Source organism: Diabrotica undecimpunctata, chromosome 7, assembly GCF_040954645.1.
Source record: "Diabrotica undecimpunctata isolate CICGRU chromosome 7, icDiaUnde3, whole genome shotgun sequence".
Classification (NCBI taxonomy): Eukaryota; Metazoa; Arthropoda; class Insecta; order Coleoptera; family Chrysomelidae; genus Diabrotica; species Diabrotica undecimpunctata.
Genome location: NC_092809.1, coordinates 45,748,620 through 45,766,606, shown reverse-complemented (window position 1 = coordinate 45,766,606; position 17,987 = coordinate 45,748,620). Strand labels below are relative to the sequence as shown.

The following is a 17,987-nucleotide window of genomic DNA, read 5'->3' as shown; positions in this document are numbered from 1 at the left end:
GAGGAGCGGTGGCCAAAGAAAGCCTTAATGTATGTTCCGCCAGAAAGAAGGAAAAGGGGAAGACCACCAAATTCCTGGAGAAGAGAAATTACAAAAACAATGCAATTTAGAGGCTTAGAAGAGGGAGATTGGAGAGATAGGAAAATATGGAGGCTGAAATGCGGGAAGCGGCAATTGCCGTAGGACTTCCGTTATATGATGATGATTTAGAAGCATATCATTAATAAATACTTTAAATTTGTATTTTTAGTTTTAAGTAATTCTTTTCCTCCCCGTTCAATTTTATTTATTTACTTTTACTTTTATTTCGATAAAATATAATATGATAAGATGAAATATAATAAGGAAAGGTCGAATGACCAAGGAATCCGAGCCGCTGAAGAATGTTTTAGATAAGAAGCATAAGGAAGTGATTTGATTGCATTACCAACGAACTGTTTAGAATAGTGCTAAATAAGGTTAGAACAGCATTGATGATATGAAGTCTTCTATCAGAAAGTAACATAAAAAGAAGAAGAACTTGCTCGGTCCATGTAATTTTAAGTATTCCGCGTAAGATTATTTTTACTTTTTTGTGACCATGTTTCAACATGGGAGCTCTCAGATCCAGTCCCGCCGAAAGTCTTCGCTTTGAAACAGGGGAACTTTCCATCTCGCTTCGCGGACAACAAATTCTTCTGACATACTTTTTTAGAGTGTCTTCGAATCAAAACAACCCGATATATACGCTAATTAACTATATATAAGCTAAGAAATACCAGACATTACCTCAAATTTGGACAACTAATGGACAACGAATCAATAGCAATAATCGCAAAGATATTCAACAACATATACAACTCTGGAGAAATATTTTGTCTCCTCTAATCTTTAATCTGTACTCTGAAAGCTTTGCACTAAACTGAAAAAGGTATTCTACTAAATGGTTACCGGCTAAACATCAGATATGCACATGACAACATAGTATTTGCGGACAACTTAGAAGACCTACAAGTTCTTATGAAAAAATCACGTATTACAGTCAACAATATGGACTCAATATAATCGTTAAGACAAAGCTTATGCTAATAAGTAAGAAAAGGGTAAAAGAAGGTCAACTCTACGTCAATCAATCCCCTCTAGAAAGAGTGACGCACTACAACTACCATAATAAATGAAGAATGGACCAACAACCAGGAGATTAGAGCACGCATCGGAAAAGCTAGATCCACCTTCAATCGGATGGGGGCCTTCTTCAAGAGTCACAACCTCTCTCTTGATACAAAAGTAAGAATGCTGCGATGCTACGTCTTCTCTGTCCTTTTTTATGGTGTTGAATCGTGGACCTTAAACGAAGATATGTGCAGAAAACTGGAAGCATTTGAGATGTGGCTATATCAGAGAATACTTAAGATTCCGTGGACTGACCGAGTCACAAATGAGGAGGTCCTCAGAAGAATGAATAAGAACCGAGATCAAATCTCGAAATCTACAATTCTTGTACAAAATCTACATATTATGCGAAATTAATCCAGATATGCTTTCCTTCAAGCCATCCTGCAAGGAAAAATATTTGGAAAACGAGGTCCAGGAAGAAAAAGAACATCTTGGTTAAAAAACCTTAGAATCTGGTTCAATACAACATCTGTGCAGCTTTTCCGCGCTGCTTCAGGTAAGATAAAGATTGCCATGATGATCGCCAACATTCATAACGGATAGGCACATCAAGAAGAACCTCAAATTTTACATCCCCTTTTACGACCTGTTGCCTTTTAAGTAACAGATATTCATTTACTGTCATCAACTCCTCCTTTGATTAATAACATACCAAAATTAATCTTTCGCTTAATAATTATCACAAAAATGAAAGCAACAGCCAAATTCTGAGGAAATCTTTACTAGAGCTGGTCAACACAAACTCATATGACGGGATTCTCTACAATGATGCATCTAAAACTGAAACAGGTGTCGGATATTCTCTAACAACTGCAAATAGTAACATTCAGAAGTTCTGCCTTCCACCATCCACCTCCATTCATACGGGAGAGTTGCACGCCATCCTCCAAGCATTAAAATGCTTATGTAACCAAACGAAAGTCAAGAACACTGCAATATGTACAGATTTGATGTCATCCATCGACTCGATTAAAAATATATATTTCGAACATCCTTTAGTTCATGCTATACATAAAGCAACAAACTGTCTTACTTCTTCTGGAACAAACATAACATTAATCAGGATTCCTTTATCCGTTGGCATTTTAGGTAATGAGACTGCTGCAAAATAAGGAATTACAACCAAATCAGACTTCAAATCCGTTCAACTAGCATCAGATCTAAAACCACTATTTAGGTCCCGAATCAAAAAGTCGTTACAAAACCAATGGAAGAATTTAATCTCGAAACTACACAAAATACAACCTACCATCGAATCCTTTCAGGCACATAACTTATAAGAAGAGACAAATTAATCGTTCGCATGCTAAGAATTGGTCACACAGGGCTTACACATAGATACTTGATTTCTTCGGAGAAATCACCTGTTTGTGAAAAGTGTAATAAATCATCAACTGTCCAACCTATTCTTACACAGTATGTCAAATACAAATAAGAACAAAAAAAAAATACTTTATACAAGGTCTTACAAAAATGTGATACTCAGTCAATTAGAACTTGTTCAGAATGCAATAGATTTCCTTTGAGAAACGAATTTGTATTACAAAATTTAGTGATATTATTTTACTTTTGTTTTATTCTCTTTATAGTAAATTATAATGTAAAATATGGTAACAAAATTCACCCAGTGTCAATAACCTTGTACGAGTAGTTGAGACACAATAAACGAAATAAAAAAATCTACTATAGCGTTCTCAATAATCCGAAAATATTATTTTACTGAAATTCTCAGAACACAAAATCAATATTTATGTAGCGCCCAAATACAAAACATGTGTCCTACACAACAATATAAACATAAAAATAAATTACTTTCTATGAAATTAGTTAAGCGTTTCAATCATGATAAAATTAAAATATACATCTATAAAAATGCTAATGTGGGAATCTGTTAAGTGAATAACCACGACATCGTGAATTAACGATTTGCTCCAGCAACAACATTCATTAAAAATTAGATAACAGGTTGTGTAATTGCTCATTAATATTATTGTTAATGACAGGTGCACAAGTAGGTGACAGAATTAGAAATTTTAATAAAATGTTTGACAGGATTTATGCTCACAAATGGTTCCTAACTTATGGTAGATCTATTGACAGAAAAAATGAGCACAAACAATTAATATCTTAATTAGTATATATATATATATATATATATATATATATATATATATATATATATATATATATATATATATATATATATATATATATATATACTGGGTGGTGAATCATCAAAGGGGTCATAGGAAACTCGATATAAAATTTTAAACTGTTGAATTGCTCCTTACCTAATAATTTTACATCAAAAGTCATGCGATACTATTTGTAGAGAACTGAAATTTGTATTGAAAACTAATGTTAAAATTATTATTCTACAGATTAAACAAAAAACCAAAGTTTTGCAAAAATATAATGCATTTGCCAAAGTGTTTTTGGAAAAGTGAGGCAACACTTAGTCCAGAATGTGTATAACGGGTTGCTCTCGGTCACAATGAAGTTGGATATTTAAATTTGTATGGTCAATATTTTTATTTTACGATTTATTGTTTAAAAAGTAATAAAGTTAATGAAATGTACTTAGTTGAGAAAAAATCAGCAATCATGTTTTATATAGACAGGCGATAGAGCGAGAACGGCCAGATTTTTATTTAGCGCAAGATACTCTAATTTCAATTTCAAGTCATTCAACAATTCAAAGGATTTTAAAAAAGTTATAGTTCTAAGGAAAAACTGGGACCATGATTCCTAATTGTATCTGTACATATTTATTAATTAAGAACGAATAAAAAATCTAGATCCCCGATCTCGCCACTTAACGTTAAGCCAAGTATACACATGCATGTAAAATAGGAAAGTTACTTGCAAATACCTTCTCAGGTTTTCTTGTTGACCAAATCCTATAATTTTAAACATTTGTTTTATTATTTAATGTTAATGTACATTCATCGCTAAAGATGTCGTTTAAAAATTGTTTGTCTTCATTAGCCCTCTCTAACATTTCATAAAAAAATTCCGCTCGTGTCTCAGAACCTCCTTGTCTTAGTTCTTGATGACATTAAAATTTATACGAACGGAATTTATTTCTTTTCAAAATTTTTAAGGCTGTGGAACTATGAATGATAAACTGGTCTGTAATAATTTGAGAACTTATTGTATGATTTTTAACCACTGCTGTTAAAACATTTATTTCGTTTTAATTTTTAAATTTCTTCTTCTTCTTCTTCTTCTAATGGCGCTACAACCCTTTGTGAGTCTTGGCCTGCTTAACAATGTTCTTCCATTCTGCCCTGTAGGATACTTTCCTTCGCCACTGCCTGATGTTCATGGTTTTAATAACCCTCTCTGCGTCATCCAGTACCAGTAATATTGCTTGAGTACCAAGATTTCTTTATACTCAAGCAATATTAATGCATAGGTAGATACAATTAGGAATCATGGTCCAATCCAAGTCCAAAAATCATTTGAATGATTAAAGGACTTGAGGAGTTGGTCTATTGATATATTTTACGCTAAATAAAGAACTGATAGTGCGTGCACTATTGCCTGAATTAAACATCTTAATTTTTGCTACATTCTCCTCAACTGATATGAGTACATTTGAGTATATTTTATTAAACTTTATTATAAATCATAATATAAAAATATTTCAAATCGAAATATTGATAACATTTAACTTTATTTTATTCAAACGTATCCCATTATATACTTATCTACGTAGACTTTCACAAAGCCTTCGATACCGTGGAATTAGACAGCATTATAACTGCTCTGAACAATAGTAGAATAGACCCGGCTTACAAAATTTGTTCAAACATTGTAACAAAACGCCACAATGCGTGTAAAACTACATGATACCACCAGAGAAATTCATATAAAGCGAGGTGTGAGACAGGGCGACACTCTCTCACCTAAATTATTTATAACGGTCCTCGAATACGCCTTTAAAATGCTAAAGTGGGAAAATAAAGGAATAATAATAGACGGGGAAATACTCAATCATTTGCGTTTTGCCGACGATATAGTACTTATTACCGAAGATCTGCCTGAAGCACAACAAATGCTACAAGAATTAGAAAACATATCTTCAACAATAGTTCTAAAAATGAACATCAGTAAGACCAAATTTATGACAAATTTGGTTCCCAGCGAACACCTAACCATCCAAAATCAAGTAGTAGAATTAGAAAAACACATATATCTTGGTCTGAAATCAAAATAAGCAATGATAATTAGACCTGTGAATTTCAACGACGAATAACACTTGCTTGGGTGGCGTATGGTTTACTAAGAAACATCTTTAAAAGCAACATCCCGATAGGTATGAAATGGAAGACATTTGGCCAATGCGTTCTTCCTATTATGACATACGCAGCAGAAACTCTCACTCTCGCAAAAACAACAGCACTAAAAATGCGAGTGGCACAAAGGCGCATGGAAAGATCGATTCTCGCCGTGACAAAAAAAGATAATATAAGGAACCAAGACCTAAGGAAAAGAACAGGTATCACTGATGTCATCGAACGTATAGCCAAGCTGAAATGGAATTGGACAGGTCACATAGCGAGACTAATAGACTCAAGATGGAGCAGAAAACTAATTGACTGGCGCCCAAGAAAAGACAAATGCAGTAGAGGACGACCAACACGCTGGATGGACGATATTAAAGGAATATCCAAGAAGTGGCAACAATACCCGTTATATACATTCTGCACTACGTGTGGCCTAACTTTTACAGCAATACTCTGGTAAGTGTATTATATTTTTGCAAAATTTTGAAATTTGTTAAATCCGAGGACAATTTTAAAATTCTCTACAAATAGTTAGGGAAACTAATAGATAAGATAGAAATAAAAATAATTAGGGGAACAGAAATTCAACAGTTTAGAATTTCCCATTGAGTCTCCTGTTGCCCGTTTGACGATTTACCACCCCGTATATATATATATATATATATATATATATATATATATTATATATATATATATATATATATATATATATATATATATATATATATATATATATATATATATATATATATATGTAATCTATTGTCTAATATTTTTTAAAGCTTCTTTGCTATTCCCTGTATTAGATGAGTATCAGTTGTTCCAGTATTTTTCGTTTTTTGTTTCATATATCTAAGAATGCTGTCCATTTATCTTTGGTAAAGTTTCGCTTCTATTTCTAATTTGCATTTCATGTCTTCTTATTAATCTCTCCGTTTCTTTCTGTAATCCGTCAAAAACTTTATTTTCGATAAATTTTATTTTCGATAATTTCATCTATTTTTCAGCTTTTTTATTTGTTTCTGGTGCATTTCTTTCCACAAGAGCCTGGTTTGCTGCTATTTTTATTTAGTTTTTAATTTTCTTTAACCAAGATCTTCTTCCTATGTAATTTTTTGTTCTATTTTTGTTGAAATATGGACTGAATTTTTCATTGCATTGTTAGATAGCTGATATGTTAAATTTTGTTTCGAAAATTGGTAGTTTGTTACGACGTTTCTTTACAAAGTTCAGTCGTATTTTTCCAAAACTAATCTATGATCACTGGTTGGTGCTTCGTTTTCCGCTCATTCTTACAAAATACCTACCATTTGCTGTCAAAATAATTTTTAATATAAGACAAATAAAGTAAGTATTTTGTTATTCAAACATTTTGTTAGCACATTGTACGCAGTAAGATAACGAATAAATATAAAAAGAGTTGTGAATAAAAATAAGTCAAAAAGTTCTATGAAAATATAAAAATAAAAGTATTTATCTTAGTAAATTACAATATGTTGCAATATTAGGTGTTTTGGGAGTAATCTTCAGAATAATTGGGAGTTATAGCCTACCTAGAGACACAAACGAAAACGGTAAATTGTGTTATTGACTTTGCATCTAGAAAAAAATATAATCATCAGTTCTATCTTATTTCTTCACACAAAGATACACAAAGACACCTGGATATCCGCTGAACGAGATGTATATTGAACGTAAATAGTAGACATACAGCAGACAGGCACAGAAGACTCAACCAAGAAAAGAAATTATAGATCTGAAACAACTGAAAAAACCCGAAACTCAAAAAAAATTAGAAGAAGAAATGAAGAGAAAGTTAATTGAATATTAAGGACATGAAGAGAGAACACTAAAAGACCAGTGGGACCTTATAAAAAGAACCACCTTAACTACAGCAAAATCGATGCTAGGAAATAAAGAAAGGAAAGGTTTGATGATGAGGGTAAAGCGGCATTGAAGAACGAAATAAAACATACAAATAATATTTGACTAGACGAACTAGAGAATGGAAAATAGTATTTGAAAACAAAAGACGAATAGCTGATAAACTGTGTGGATAAAAAAGGGAAAACACATAAACAAACAATTAACGAACCTGAAAATAAATTTTAGAAACGATAAAACACTAATCCATATCCATGTATCAAACAAATAAAACAAGGCTATAAATCAAAAATTAATGAGTGCAGGAATAAAAACGGCGAAATAATTAGCAACACTAAAGAGATTAAAGACATTTGGACATATTATGAAAAACTGCTGATCAAAAACTCTCACAATGATGATGGAGAACACACACAACATCAACTATTGGAAGAAGCAGTAAATGAAGAGAATGAGGCAACAAAACCGCCAATAATAGAAGAGGTTGAAAGTACAATCAAACTGAAGTAATCAAGCATGGCCACTGGATTCCATGGAATACCCGCAGAATTGTTTAAGTGGGTACGAAGGGAACTAACAAAAATAATATATGAGGTCATACAGAGAATATGGAAAAAAAGGGTGACAAACACTTCTGTAAAAACTTTAGAAGGATGTCCTTGCTGTGTTGTGGATATAACATATTTACCAGTATACTTAATCAGAAACTACAATCAACCTAGGAAGCCTAGGAACATGACATGGATTTATATAAAATATTAAGTGAATTTGAAATAACTAAACTAGTTAGGCTCATCCGAATGACGATGACGGACACAGCCGCTCAGACACAGAGAGATGACAACATCACGTTAAGGAAGAAGTTCTTCCATAGGAATTTTATTCTGTTGTTTCAATAATTTTTTCTAAGTTTTATTTTTTACAACCGTTTTACATTCTTCTTACCATAATTAGAGTGCTTTTCTATTGTTTCATTCTTTTTAGAACATTTCCATTCTTATAATATATTGCTGATATAGTTCCTAACGTTTTATACATTTTGTTTCGTATAATAATATGCATGTTATTTTTTTTGATTTACTACTAGAAATTAGTACTTAATTTGACTTTTCTTCTTCTGATTGTCTCTGAAGAGGCACTACTTGACTCTGGCACTTTGTCGTGAGCCATATTTATCAAACGACGAACTTTCATTGAATTTCACCAAGAATCCTAAGCTACTGATGAAAGCAAGTCAACTACCATATCTCACTAAGTATTTAACATTGATCGAGAATATATATGGCATATTTTTCTTCCGCAGTAAATAACCTGCAACAGTGTTTCGTTACTACATATATGTATATGTTGTGAAGGCATTGTTCCATCAGACTAGATTAAAGCCTCCTGTTAATTATTGATAGTTTTTTTTTGTAAGGTTACCCCTAAGGTACATACTCAGGAATGGAACATTGGAAGTTCTTTGCAAAATGGAATAAATGTTTTGAATCCACTAGGTTCTTCAGTTATCCTATTGGAACTAATTCAAGACAACACTTTTCCCCAATCTCCAGTCCTTCCTGTTACAACACTATTATAAATTTGATTTATTCGTCGATCAACATGCTCGCTAATGCTCGCACGGAATCTTCCAATCGCACCCAATTTTCATTCCAGCCTTATTACAACCAAAACTAAGATAAATACTTCTAGAAAATAACTTCAAAGAAAGTCAAATACACTATTTTTTATATTTAACTGCTCTAAATAAAATCTCCAAATATTTGACAATATTCATACAATGTAGTTTTTGATGTAATACAAAAAATTCGACGCATTAGCAAAACATAGGCGTTTCGTTTAATTTTTAAGAGGTGTAACACATTCATTATAATAATACTTTTATATAATATAGAAAAAAGCATGGATGCCAGAATACTCCATTGAAGTGCCTCTCTAATCATGCGCCACACATAATCCTTATTTAAGAGAGGTGGATAAATGAGAGATGTCTGTATTGTTCAAATGTATCACATTTGGAATAAAAATCGACTTTGCTGAGACTTTTTACAAATTCCAGTGAATATTGCCAAATATCAGAGTAAACTGTTATTACTGGTCCACTCATGAATTAAAAAATCAATAGTGTATTTTTAAGAAAATGAGAAACACAGTTTAGTAAAGCAGATGAAAAAGCATGAAAGTTACCCTTTGCCAGTATCATAGCCCCACTTATAAGATAGCGGACCATCATGGCCCACCATATGAAACTCAAGCCTTTCACCCTGAGAAGCTCCCTCATGCGTGGGAGCTGATGAAGGAATACCCAAAGAAGCAGTTAGTTGTGAACTTAGCCCCTGGTCGAATGTTGCACTGGCACTTTTAAGTTGATCACTAGATGTCGTCGCGGTATCCGAATATTTGGGAAAACTAGCGGTAGGTCTTGGTTCACTACGTTTAGTCGAAGGATTAATGAAATATGTAGAAGTAGGTACTGTTAATGTAGGTTGTGGTACGATTACTGTAGGTTTAGGTATGATTTCAGATGATTTAGTTATGTTATCGATAGATTTAGTACTGTTTTGAGACCTCTTCCTTGGGATTAGTATTTTTCTGGAAGGCAGTACCTGAATGATCTTTTGGTTTTCCTTTTTGGCGAGTTTATCAAAGTTTTTAGTTAATTCTATTTGTTTTTCTTCGTACTGCTGTTTGCTAATCGGTTCGAAAATAATCTCAACCTTTGGCTTGGATGAGTAAGGCTTCTTTTTGTCGTGAATATCTTCATTATATTTCTTAGGGAACTCTCTGGTAGGCAATTCTTGATTGTTGATAATAGCTGGGACTTCATAGTAATAAATAGGATCCTTATTAGGATTCCACTCGGTATCTACGGGTGCCACGAGTTCTTGGTTGGGTATTGGTACCTGATAATAGTCGGGTTCTTGAGATTCTCGTGGAGCTTTAAGATCCACGGATGGCTCAGGAGCGTAGAATGGTATAGGATTGGCTTCTTCATTTGGCAATTCTAGTTCGACTGGTAACTGTGTCTGGAAGGGCTGGTAAGAGTCTGGTTCTTTGGACGGTGATGGAATCTTTCTAAACGTCGAAAGAGGTTCTTTTGGTAATTCTAGTTCAGTTGGTAACTGGGTCTGGAAGGGCTGGTAAGAATCTGGTTCTTTGGTTGGCCGTGTTCTCATTCCAAACGTCGTAAGAGGAGACCCTGTTGCAATAGCTGCAAAGGCGAAAATTGCCACCTGTAACAAAATTATTATAAATCAATAAAACATCAAAATTGAGCGGTCTGTGCTAGAGCAAAAATTATGTGTATTTTATTTGCAGGTATTTTTTATTTAGAACACGCATGACTAAAATGCCATACTTCAAAGACAAAAAATGTGTTGGATATTGGGAAGACAATCCTTCCTGCCGATTTACAATAAGTTGCTTTTGTATAAACAGATACTACAACTTATAGGGATATATGGCAGTCAGCTGTAGGTTTGTGCTAGTAAGAGAAATTTAGTGAAAAGTAAAATATAGTGCAAGTAATGGTACACGTTAATATTTATGTAAAAAACTATTAAAACCTTATGTATAGTCCAGAGAAATAAGGTAAACATGTACTCGGTTAAGGAATTTGACCCGACCAGTGTCGTCTCCGGTGTAATTAATAAACGTATGAAAAACTGATTGCAACTTGGTGCAAGTTTCCATGTTTATTAATTTGTCCAACTATTGCGCAATATGGTGTTATATTGCGTAGTTGGCCGGTACGCTCTTATTGTGGCATTATCTTGAGGAGACAATGCCCTTGTGGTTTTATTAGGTGGTGGAAATAAAACACATTCTTTCTAAGAAGAAAAAAACTCAGCTTCAGAGTCTTAGAAAGAAACAGAGCCCTTCGAGCAAAGTGCTCTAGGAAGCTACCCTACACGGGTAAAACCATGTGTTGACACAGACTCACACTAACTCACTTGACTGACCCGAGATCCGAAAATGTCCCATATTTAAAGATAAATTAACTTTTATATGAAACTTTTTCATTTCTCGACCAATTAAATTTAATTATTTGTTCCAGAAGGAAGGGCGATGCACATCGAGATGCGTGATTGGTGGCATCTGATGACATCCCCCCTGCTTTGGAGACTCTGAGGCTGATAAAAAAAGATGATTTTATTAAAAAACTTAAAAAAAAACAATTTTTTTACAAATCACATATAGGAAAGACAAAAAATGCATAAAATATATCAAATATAACATGAAATATATCAAAATGAATATGTCTATATTGTCAGATCTACTTACAAGTCCTCTAACACACACTACACTCGCGTACACTCGCGTAGCGCGCACTTACACTGCAAAAAAACACTCACAGGCGGTGGTCGGTGTTGTTGACCGCATCTGCAGGTCCATCCTCGACGACGTGCTCTTCTACGGCGGCTTCGTCCTCTCTAGCTGTACATTTCCCATCTGCATGTCGCCGGTGTGTCGTAGGCGAGTTTGCCGGGCCTCCGTGGTGCTCTGGACCACATAATGGTAGGGCAGGCAGTGACTGGCTACTGCGGAGACATCCATTGCATCAGGTACTTAGCATCAAGTAGGCTGGCTCGTCGGAGATATGGCACATCGACGGTTTCAGGTTGCAGAAGGTGGATATCGGCATGTTAGTTTGGTGTACTAACATCCGATGCTTCTCCCCGCTGTTTTCTTGAGTGGTTTTGATGCAGGCATCGTGTTGGAACTGTTTGCGATTTTCGATCGCGGAGCATGAGAACTCTAACATCTCGGAGTCGTGGTAGAGTTCGTTGAAGGTTGGGCGCCATGTCGTCTCCGGTGGAATTAATAAACGTATGAAAAACTGATTGCAACTTGGTGCAAGTTTCCATGTTTATTAATTTGTCCAACTATTGCGCAATATGGTGTTATATTGCGTAGTTGGCCGGTACGCTCTTATTGTGGCATTATCTTGAGGAGACAATGCCCTTGTGGTTTTATTAGGTGGTGGAAATAAAACACATTCTTTCTAAGAAGAAAAAAACTCAGCTTCAGAGTCTTAGAAAGAAACAGAGCCCTTCGAGCAAAGTGCTCTAGGGAGCTACCCTACACGGGTAAAACCATGTGTTGAGACAGACTCACACTAACTCACTTGACTGACCCGAGATCCGAAAATGTCCCATATTTAAAGATAAATTAACTTTTATATGAAACTTTTTCATTTCTCGACCAATTAAATTTAATTATTTGTTCCAGAAGGAAGGGCGATGCACATCGAGATGCGTGATTGGTGGCATCTGATGACACCAGGTATCTGACAAGGTCATCTGACAGTATGAGTTTTATCGACCTCAATAACCAAAAAATCTGTATTTTCTGCAATGTGTTCGATGAACTTTTTAAACTATTAACAATTTAATGCTAAAATGTACCATTTTAACAACTTTCGTCTACCAGTAAAAAATAAAGCATTTTAAACATATTTGGTGGTAATTATTTATTAACACGTTTAAAGCATAAAAATAGTAATTTATGAATGTTGATTTACTAAACTGTGATTGGGTCTAATACGGCTAAAAGTGTGGTTAAAAATTTGAGAGTGGTTCATTAATTAATTTAAAAATTATTCAATTTGTTTATCCCAAATAATTTTTCTTTGTAATATCATGTCTTATGAGTCATAAGAAAAAAATGAACTTACAATAATTCTAAGGGCAGCATAAGTTAAAAAGGGAGAGAGTTATTCTCTTAAAATAATTTTAAACAACTTTTCCCAAATTACAAAACAATATTGCAAAACTATTGCAATTTTTTGCTTATAAACAATTTGAATAGCCTATTTGCTATTCCCTGAGAAAAAATTATTTTTTATATTCGGAGAGCTGACAAGTTTAAAAAAAAGTTATTCTACGATCATTCTAAATGAGGTTAGTTCGTTTTTCAAAATCGGCGATATCGAAAAATGAAATATGAACTTTAAACTCCGGTTCAAAATATTTTTGGTTCTTGTTGATGAATTTTGCAACATAATGAGCATAAATGGTAAAGAAATAGAACTGATAGAGGAGTTTGATGCAGCAGAATTAAGTTTATTAGGAACATCAGAGAAGAAGACAAAAAGGACAAGGAATAGTAAGAATGGAAAATAATCATATTTTAATATCTACTGGAGTATCAGAAGACAAAAAAGCAGGTGCAGGTGTAGGTTGTATAATACATAACAGACTGGAAAAACAGATATACTCCTGGAAATCATGGTCAAAGAGAATAATGCTAATAAAAATAAATGATCACGACTGTAACCGTAATAAAACTGTTATAGTAGTATATGGACCAAACGAAGATGATAAAGCACAAAGCAAAGATACATTTTGGGGAGAGTTAGCGTTGGGAGAAATATACATTTCAGGAGATTTTAACAGTAGGGTCGAAGTAAAAGACGAAATATACTCTAGACATATAGCACCATATGGAGAATTGACCAGAAATAACAATAAAAGGAGATTTTTAGAATTTTGCACTTTAAACAATGTGACAATAATATTAATTGACTATACATTAATTAAAAGCAATTATAGAAGAAAAGTAATCGATACAAAAGTACACTTCTTCTTCTCGCAGTACCGTCTCCTATCGGAGGTTGGCTACCATCACAGCAATCTTTACTTTGTTGGCTGCAGCTCTGAATAACTGTATTGAACTGCACCCGTACCACTCCCTTAAATTTCGCAACCAGGAAATCCTCCTACGTCCCACATTTCTCTTTCCCGAGATTTTTTCTTGGATTATGAGTCTAAGCAGAGAGTACTTTTCTCCTTTTATTATGTGGCCCAGATATTCCAGTTTTTTCGTTTGTATGGTTTTTATGACTTCGCATTCCTTCCCCATCTTCAGCAGAACATCTTGATTTGTTACTCTTTCTGTCCATGGTATTTTCCACATTCTCCTGTAACACCACATCTCGAATGCCTCAATGTTTTTAATGTTTATCTTTTTCAGTGTCCAGGCTTCCATGCCGTACAGCAAAACGGAGAAAACATAGCACCTTAACATTCTCGTTCTTAAGTTTATATTTATGTCCCGGCTGCATAGGAACTTTTTCATTTTGACAAACGATTGTCTCGCTATCTCTATTCGCCTCTTGATTTCTCTTACCTGGTCATTAGTATCAGTGAAGCAAACCCCTAAATATTTGTAGGACGTAACTCTTTCAACTGGCTGATTATTTATGGTTAAATGAACATTGGTGTATAGCTTCTTTGTTACAATCATGAATTTAGTCTTTTTGATGTTCAGTTTTAGACCATACTTATTGGTATGGGTGTTTATGTTTTCCATCAAAAACTGTAAATTTGCTAGGTTATCTGTTACTATTAGCGTGACATCAGCGTATCGTATATTGTTAATTAACTCTCCGTTAATGTTCATACCAATGTTTTGCTCTAGGAGCGCTTCCTGACATATTGTTTCGCTATATATATTGAATAATAGTGGAGAAAGCACACAACCCTGACGCACACCTCGACGAATCTCAATTTCGTCGGTTAACTCATTATCAACTTTGATTTTTGCTGTTTGTCCCCAGTACAACCTGGATATGATGTTGATGTCGCGACTGTCGATGTTTTTGCTTCTTAGGATTTCATACAGCTTTTGGTGTCTGACTTTATCGAAGGCCTTCTCAAAATCTATGAAACCTACGTAGAGGTCTTGGTTTATATTAAAACATCTTTGCAATAACAAAAGTACACAGAGGACCAAAAATAGGCAGCGACCATTACATGGCAGTAACTAAGATACGAGAACAAATAAAAAAGAAGGACAAGCCTAGTGCATTCAAGGAAAAACCAATTAAAAAAGAGACAATCAAAACGTATAAACTAAGAAATAAAGAAGTGATAGAAGAAGAAATAATAACGTAAACAACATTAAATTAATTAAAATGAGGCACATTCGTAATTTACGAAAAGAGTACATACAAACTAAAAATAAAACGTCAAAATCCATCAACAAAAACCGGAGGTATAGTTTATAAAGCGAATTGTAAATTACCTCTTCTACTACTCTAAGCTGAACGAATTTGAGCTCCACATTTTGAAGCTATGTAGACGACTCTGTTTAATGGCAACCTTTTTTAAGCTTTGTACCTTAAAAATTTAGTCCTTGATCTTTAAAATGCCCTTAATTAGGTTTCTTAATTGTTATAAACAAACAAGCTCTGAATTTAAAAAAAGTGACTAACTTCGTCCCTAATTGTCGCAGGACAAATTTTTTTAATATATTAAAAAATGACAGCAAATAAAAAACATAACTTTTTCTCGGGCAAAATCTCGAAAACGGTATTCTAAACTCTAATTTCACTATTTGGGAGAGTGAGTCATCGTTTGAAGGCGTAGAAGTGGGGAAAGACGTATGAAAATCCAGTGGCGTACACTCACTTTTATTTCAACGTTAATTATATTATATTGTTTAAATATTATTGTTCAAAATAGGCCACAATATATTTATCTGTAGGTTTTTACTGAAGTTTCCATCTCTATATCCAAAGACCGTTTTCAAAGATATAAATTATAGTTATATTTATTTTATTTGTTTATTATTATATATTTATATATTCTTATAATATTTTCTTTTTTTTTTCTTAACTTTAAAAACGGTCTCTGTAATAGAGATCGAAACGTCAGTAAAATAAACATATAAATAGATGTATTGTGGCGTATTTCCAACATTCTCCCTAAAAATACGGAATGCCACAAGCAAAAAGCCACAGAAAAATAAATATTGCTATCATTTGTATATTTGAAAACGATCTCTTTATATAGAGATCGAAACGTCAGTAAATTAAACATTTCAATTAAATATATTGTTACTTATTCCCAACATTATTTCTAAATATACAGAACGGCAAGCAGAAAGGCATAGAAAAATAAATATTACTATCACTTGTATATTTGAAAACGATGTCTTTATATAGAGATCAAAAAATCAGTAAATTAAACCTATAAATAAATATTTTGTGGCTTATTCCATTCAGTCTCCTAAAAATACAGAATGCCACAAACAAAAAGCTATAAAAAACAAGTAATTTTGCAGAAAGCTTACTGATGCCACCAGGCTGTCGCGGAAGTTACGCTAAAACGTCTTTTGACGTGACCCGTCCTTAAAGAGTTACACAATGAAATTTTTTTAAAACAAATTTTAAGACAGTTTCCACACCACCCGAGAGGTATGTCTTGTGGCGCGTCACTTTTTTTTAAATGGGTGTTCGCCAAAAGCCATATTGTCCCATTAAATAAAATAAAAAAAACACTTAAACAGTATAAAACAAAACAAAATAAAATCCTATAAAACAAAATAAAATTCTATAAAAACAAAATAAAAATAATTTTGGATGTAACAAAACATTGTACCATTCTATTTAAACACAAACACTAAACACACTTACTATGTTCTTCTTGTTTTTTTTTTGTTTTTGGTTTTTTTATGGTGATGTTCCTACTAAACTATTAGAAAATATTATTCGATGTCTAAATCTAAAGATGCAGTGCTGCTATCGTTGTCATTATCTTCACCATGTTATTGCGTGCTACTTTTCCTTTCACTTGCGCCCAGATAAGTTCAATGGGATTAAGTTCGCAATGATAAGGTGGTAGACGTAGAACTTTGACACCATAATCTTTTGCAGTTTCATCCACAACATATTTAAGATATTCACTTTTCCTTAACCGTGCAATGTCAAGTAGTTGAATTTTGAGCATTGATTCTTCGTATGCAATCCCCTTTTCTGTAAGCCATTCTTGAATTCTCCCTTTCCGCCATGCCGTCGTCGGCAATTGTTATAGTCTGCGTCTTGGAACAACAGTAAATGAACAATGGGATCACTCACAGGAAATAAAATGTAGAATAGAGAAGGCTAGGAGTGCATTCAATAACATGGCCAAACTCTTTAAAAGCCACAATCTTAATCTGGAGATAAAAGTAAGGCTCCTACGATGTTATATCTTCTCAATATTGTATTACGGAGTTGAATCCTGGACACTAACTGAAGCAATGGAGAAAAAACTTGAAGCCTTCGAGATGTGGCTATACAGGCGAATTCTAAGGATATCATGGACAGACAAGATAACCAACGAGACCGTATTACGAAGAGTGGGCAAAGAAAGAGAGGTGATGTATACCATTAAAAGGAGAAAGTTGGAATATCTCGGACATATAATGAGAAACAGCACTAAATACAGATTACTGAAGGTAATCCTACAGGGTAAAGTATTCGGAAAGCGAGGAATTGGGAGAAGGAGAATATCATGGTTGAAGAACCTGAGGAAATGGTTCTCCACAACAACAACGAATCTATTTAAAGCATCAGTCAATAAAATAATTATAGCCATAATGATTGCCAATATTCGGAACGAATAGGCACTGAAAGAAGAAGAAGAGCGGCTATGATATGGCGCATTGTCCATAACAGCCACAGACCCAGATTCCAATTTTGGTAAGATTCTCTTAAACCAGCGCTCAAATACTTCGGAAGTCATTTCTTTATGATAATCACCTGTTTTTTTCGACTCAAATTGAAGCAAACCATCATCAAGGAACCCTGTATCACTTCCTATATGGGTGATGATTAAACGCCGTCCCTTTCCTGATGGAGCTTTTAATCCTGTAGACCAGCCTTCTATA

At 33.9% G+C, this 17,987-nt stretch overlaps 1 protein-coding gene across 1 annotated transcript in view; it reads right to left on the bottom strand.

Annotated features, from left to right (window-relative positions):
* Positions 1–17,987, bottom strand: part of LOC140445282 (uncharacterized) — a 100,814-nt gene that overhangs the window by 13,813 nt on the left and 69,014 nt on the right. Inside the window, exon 2 of the mRNA XM_072537212.1 lies at positions 9,938–10,564. Coding sequence (XP_072393313.1) covers positions 9,938–10,564 — 627 coding nt within the window. The remainder of the gene's footprint in view (positions 1–9,937; positions 10,565–17,987) is intronic.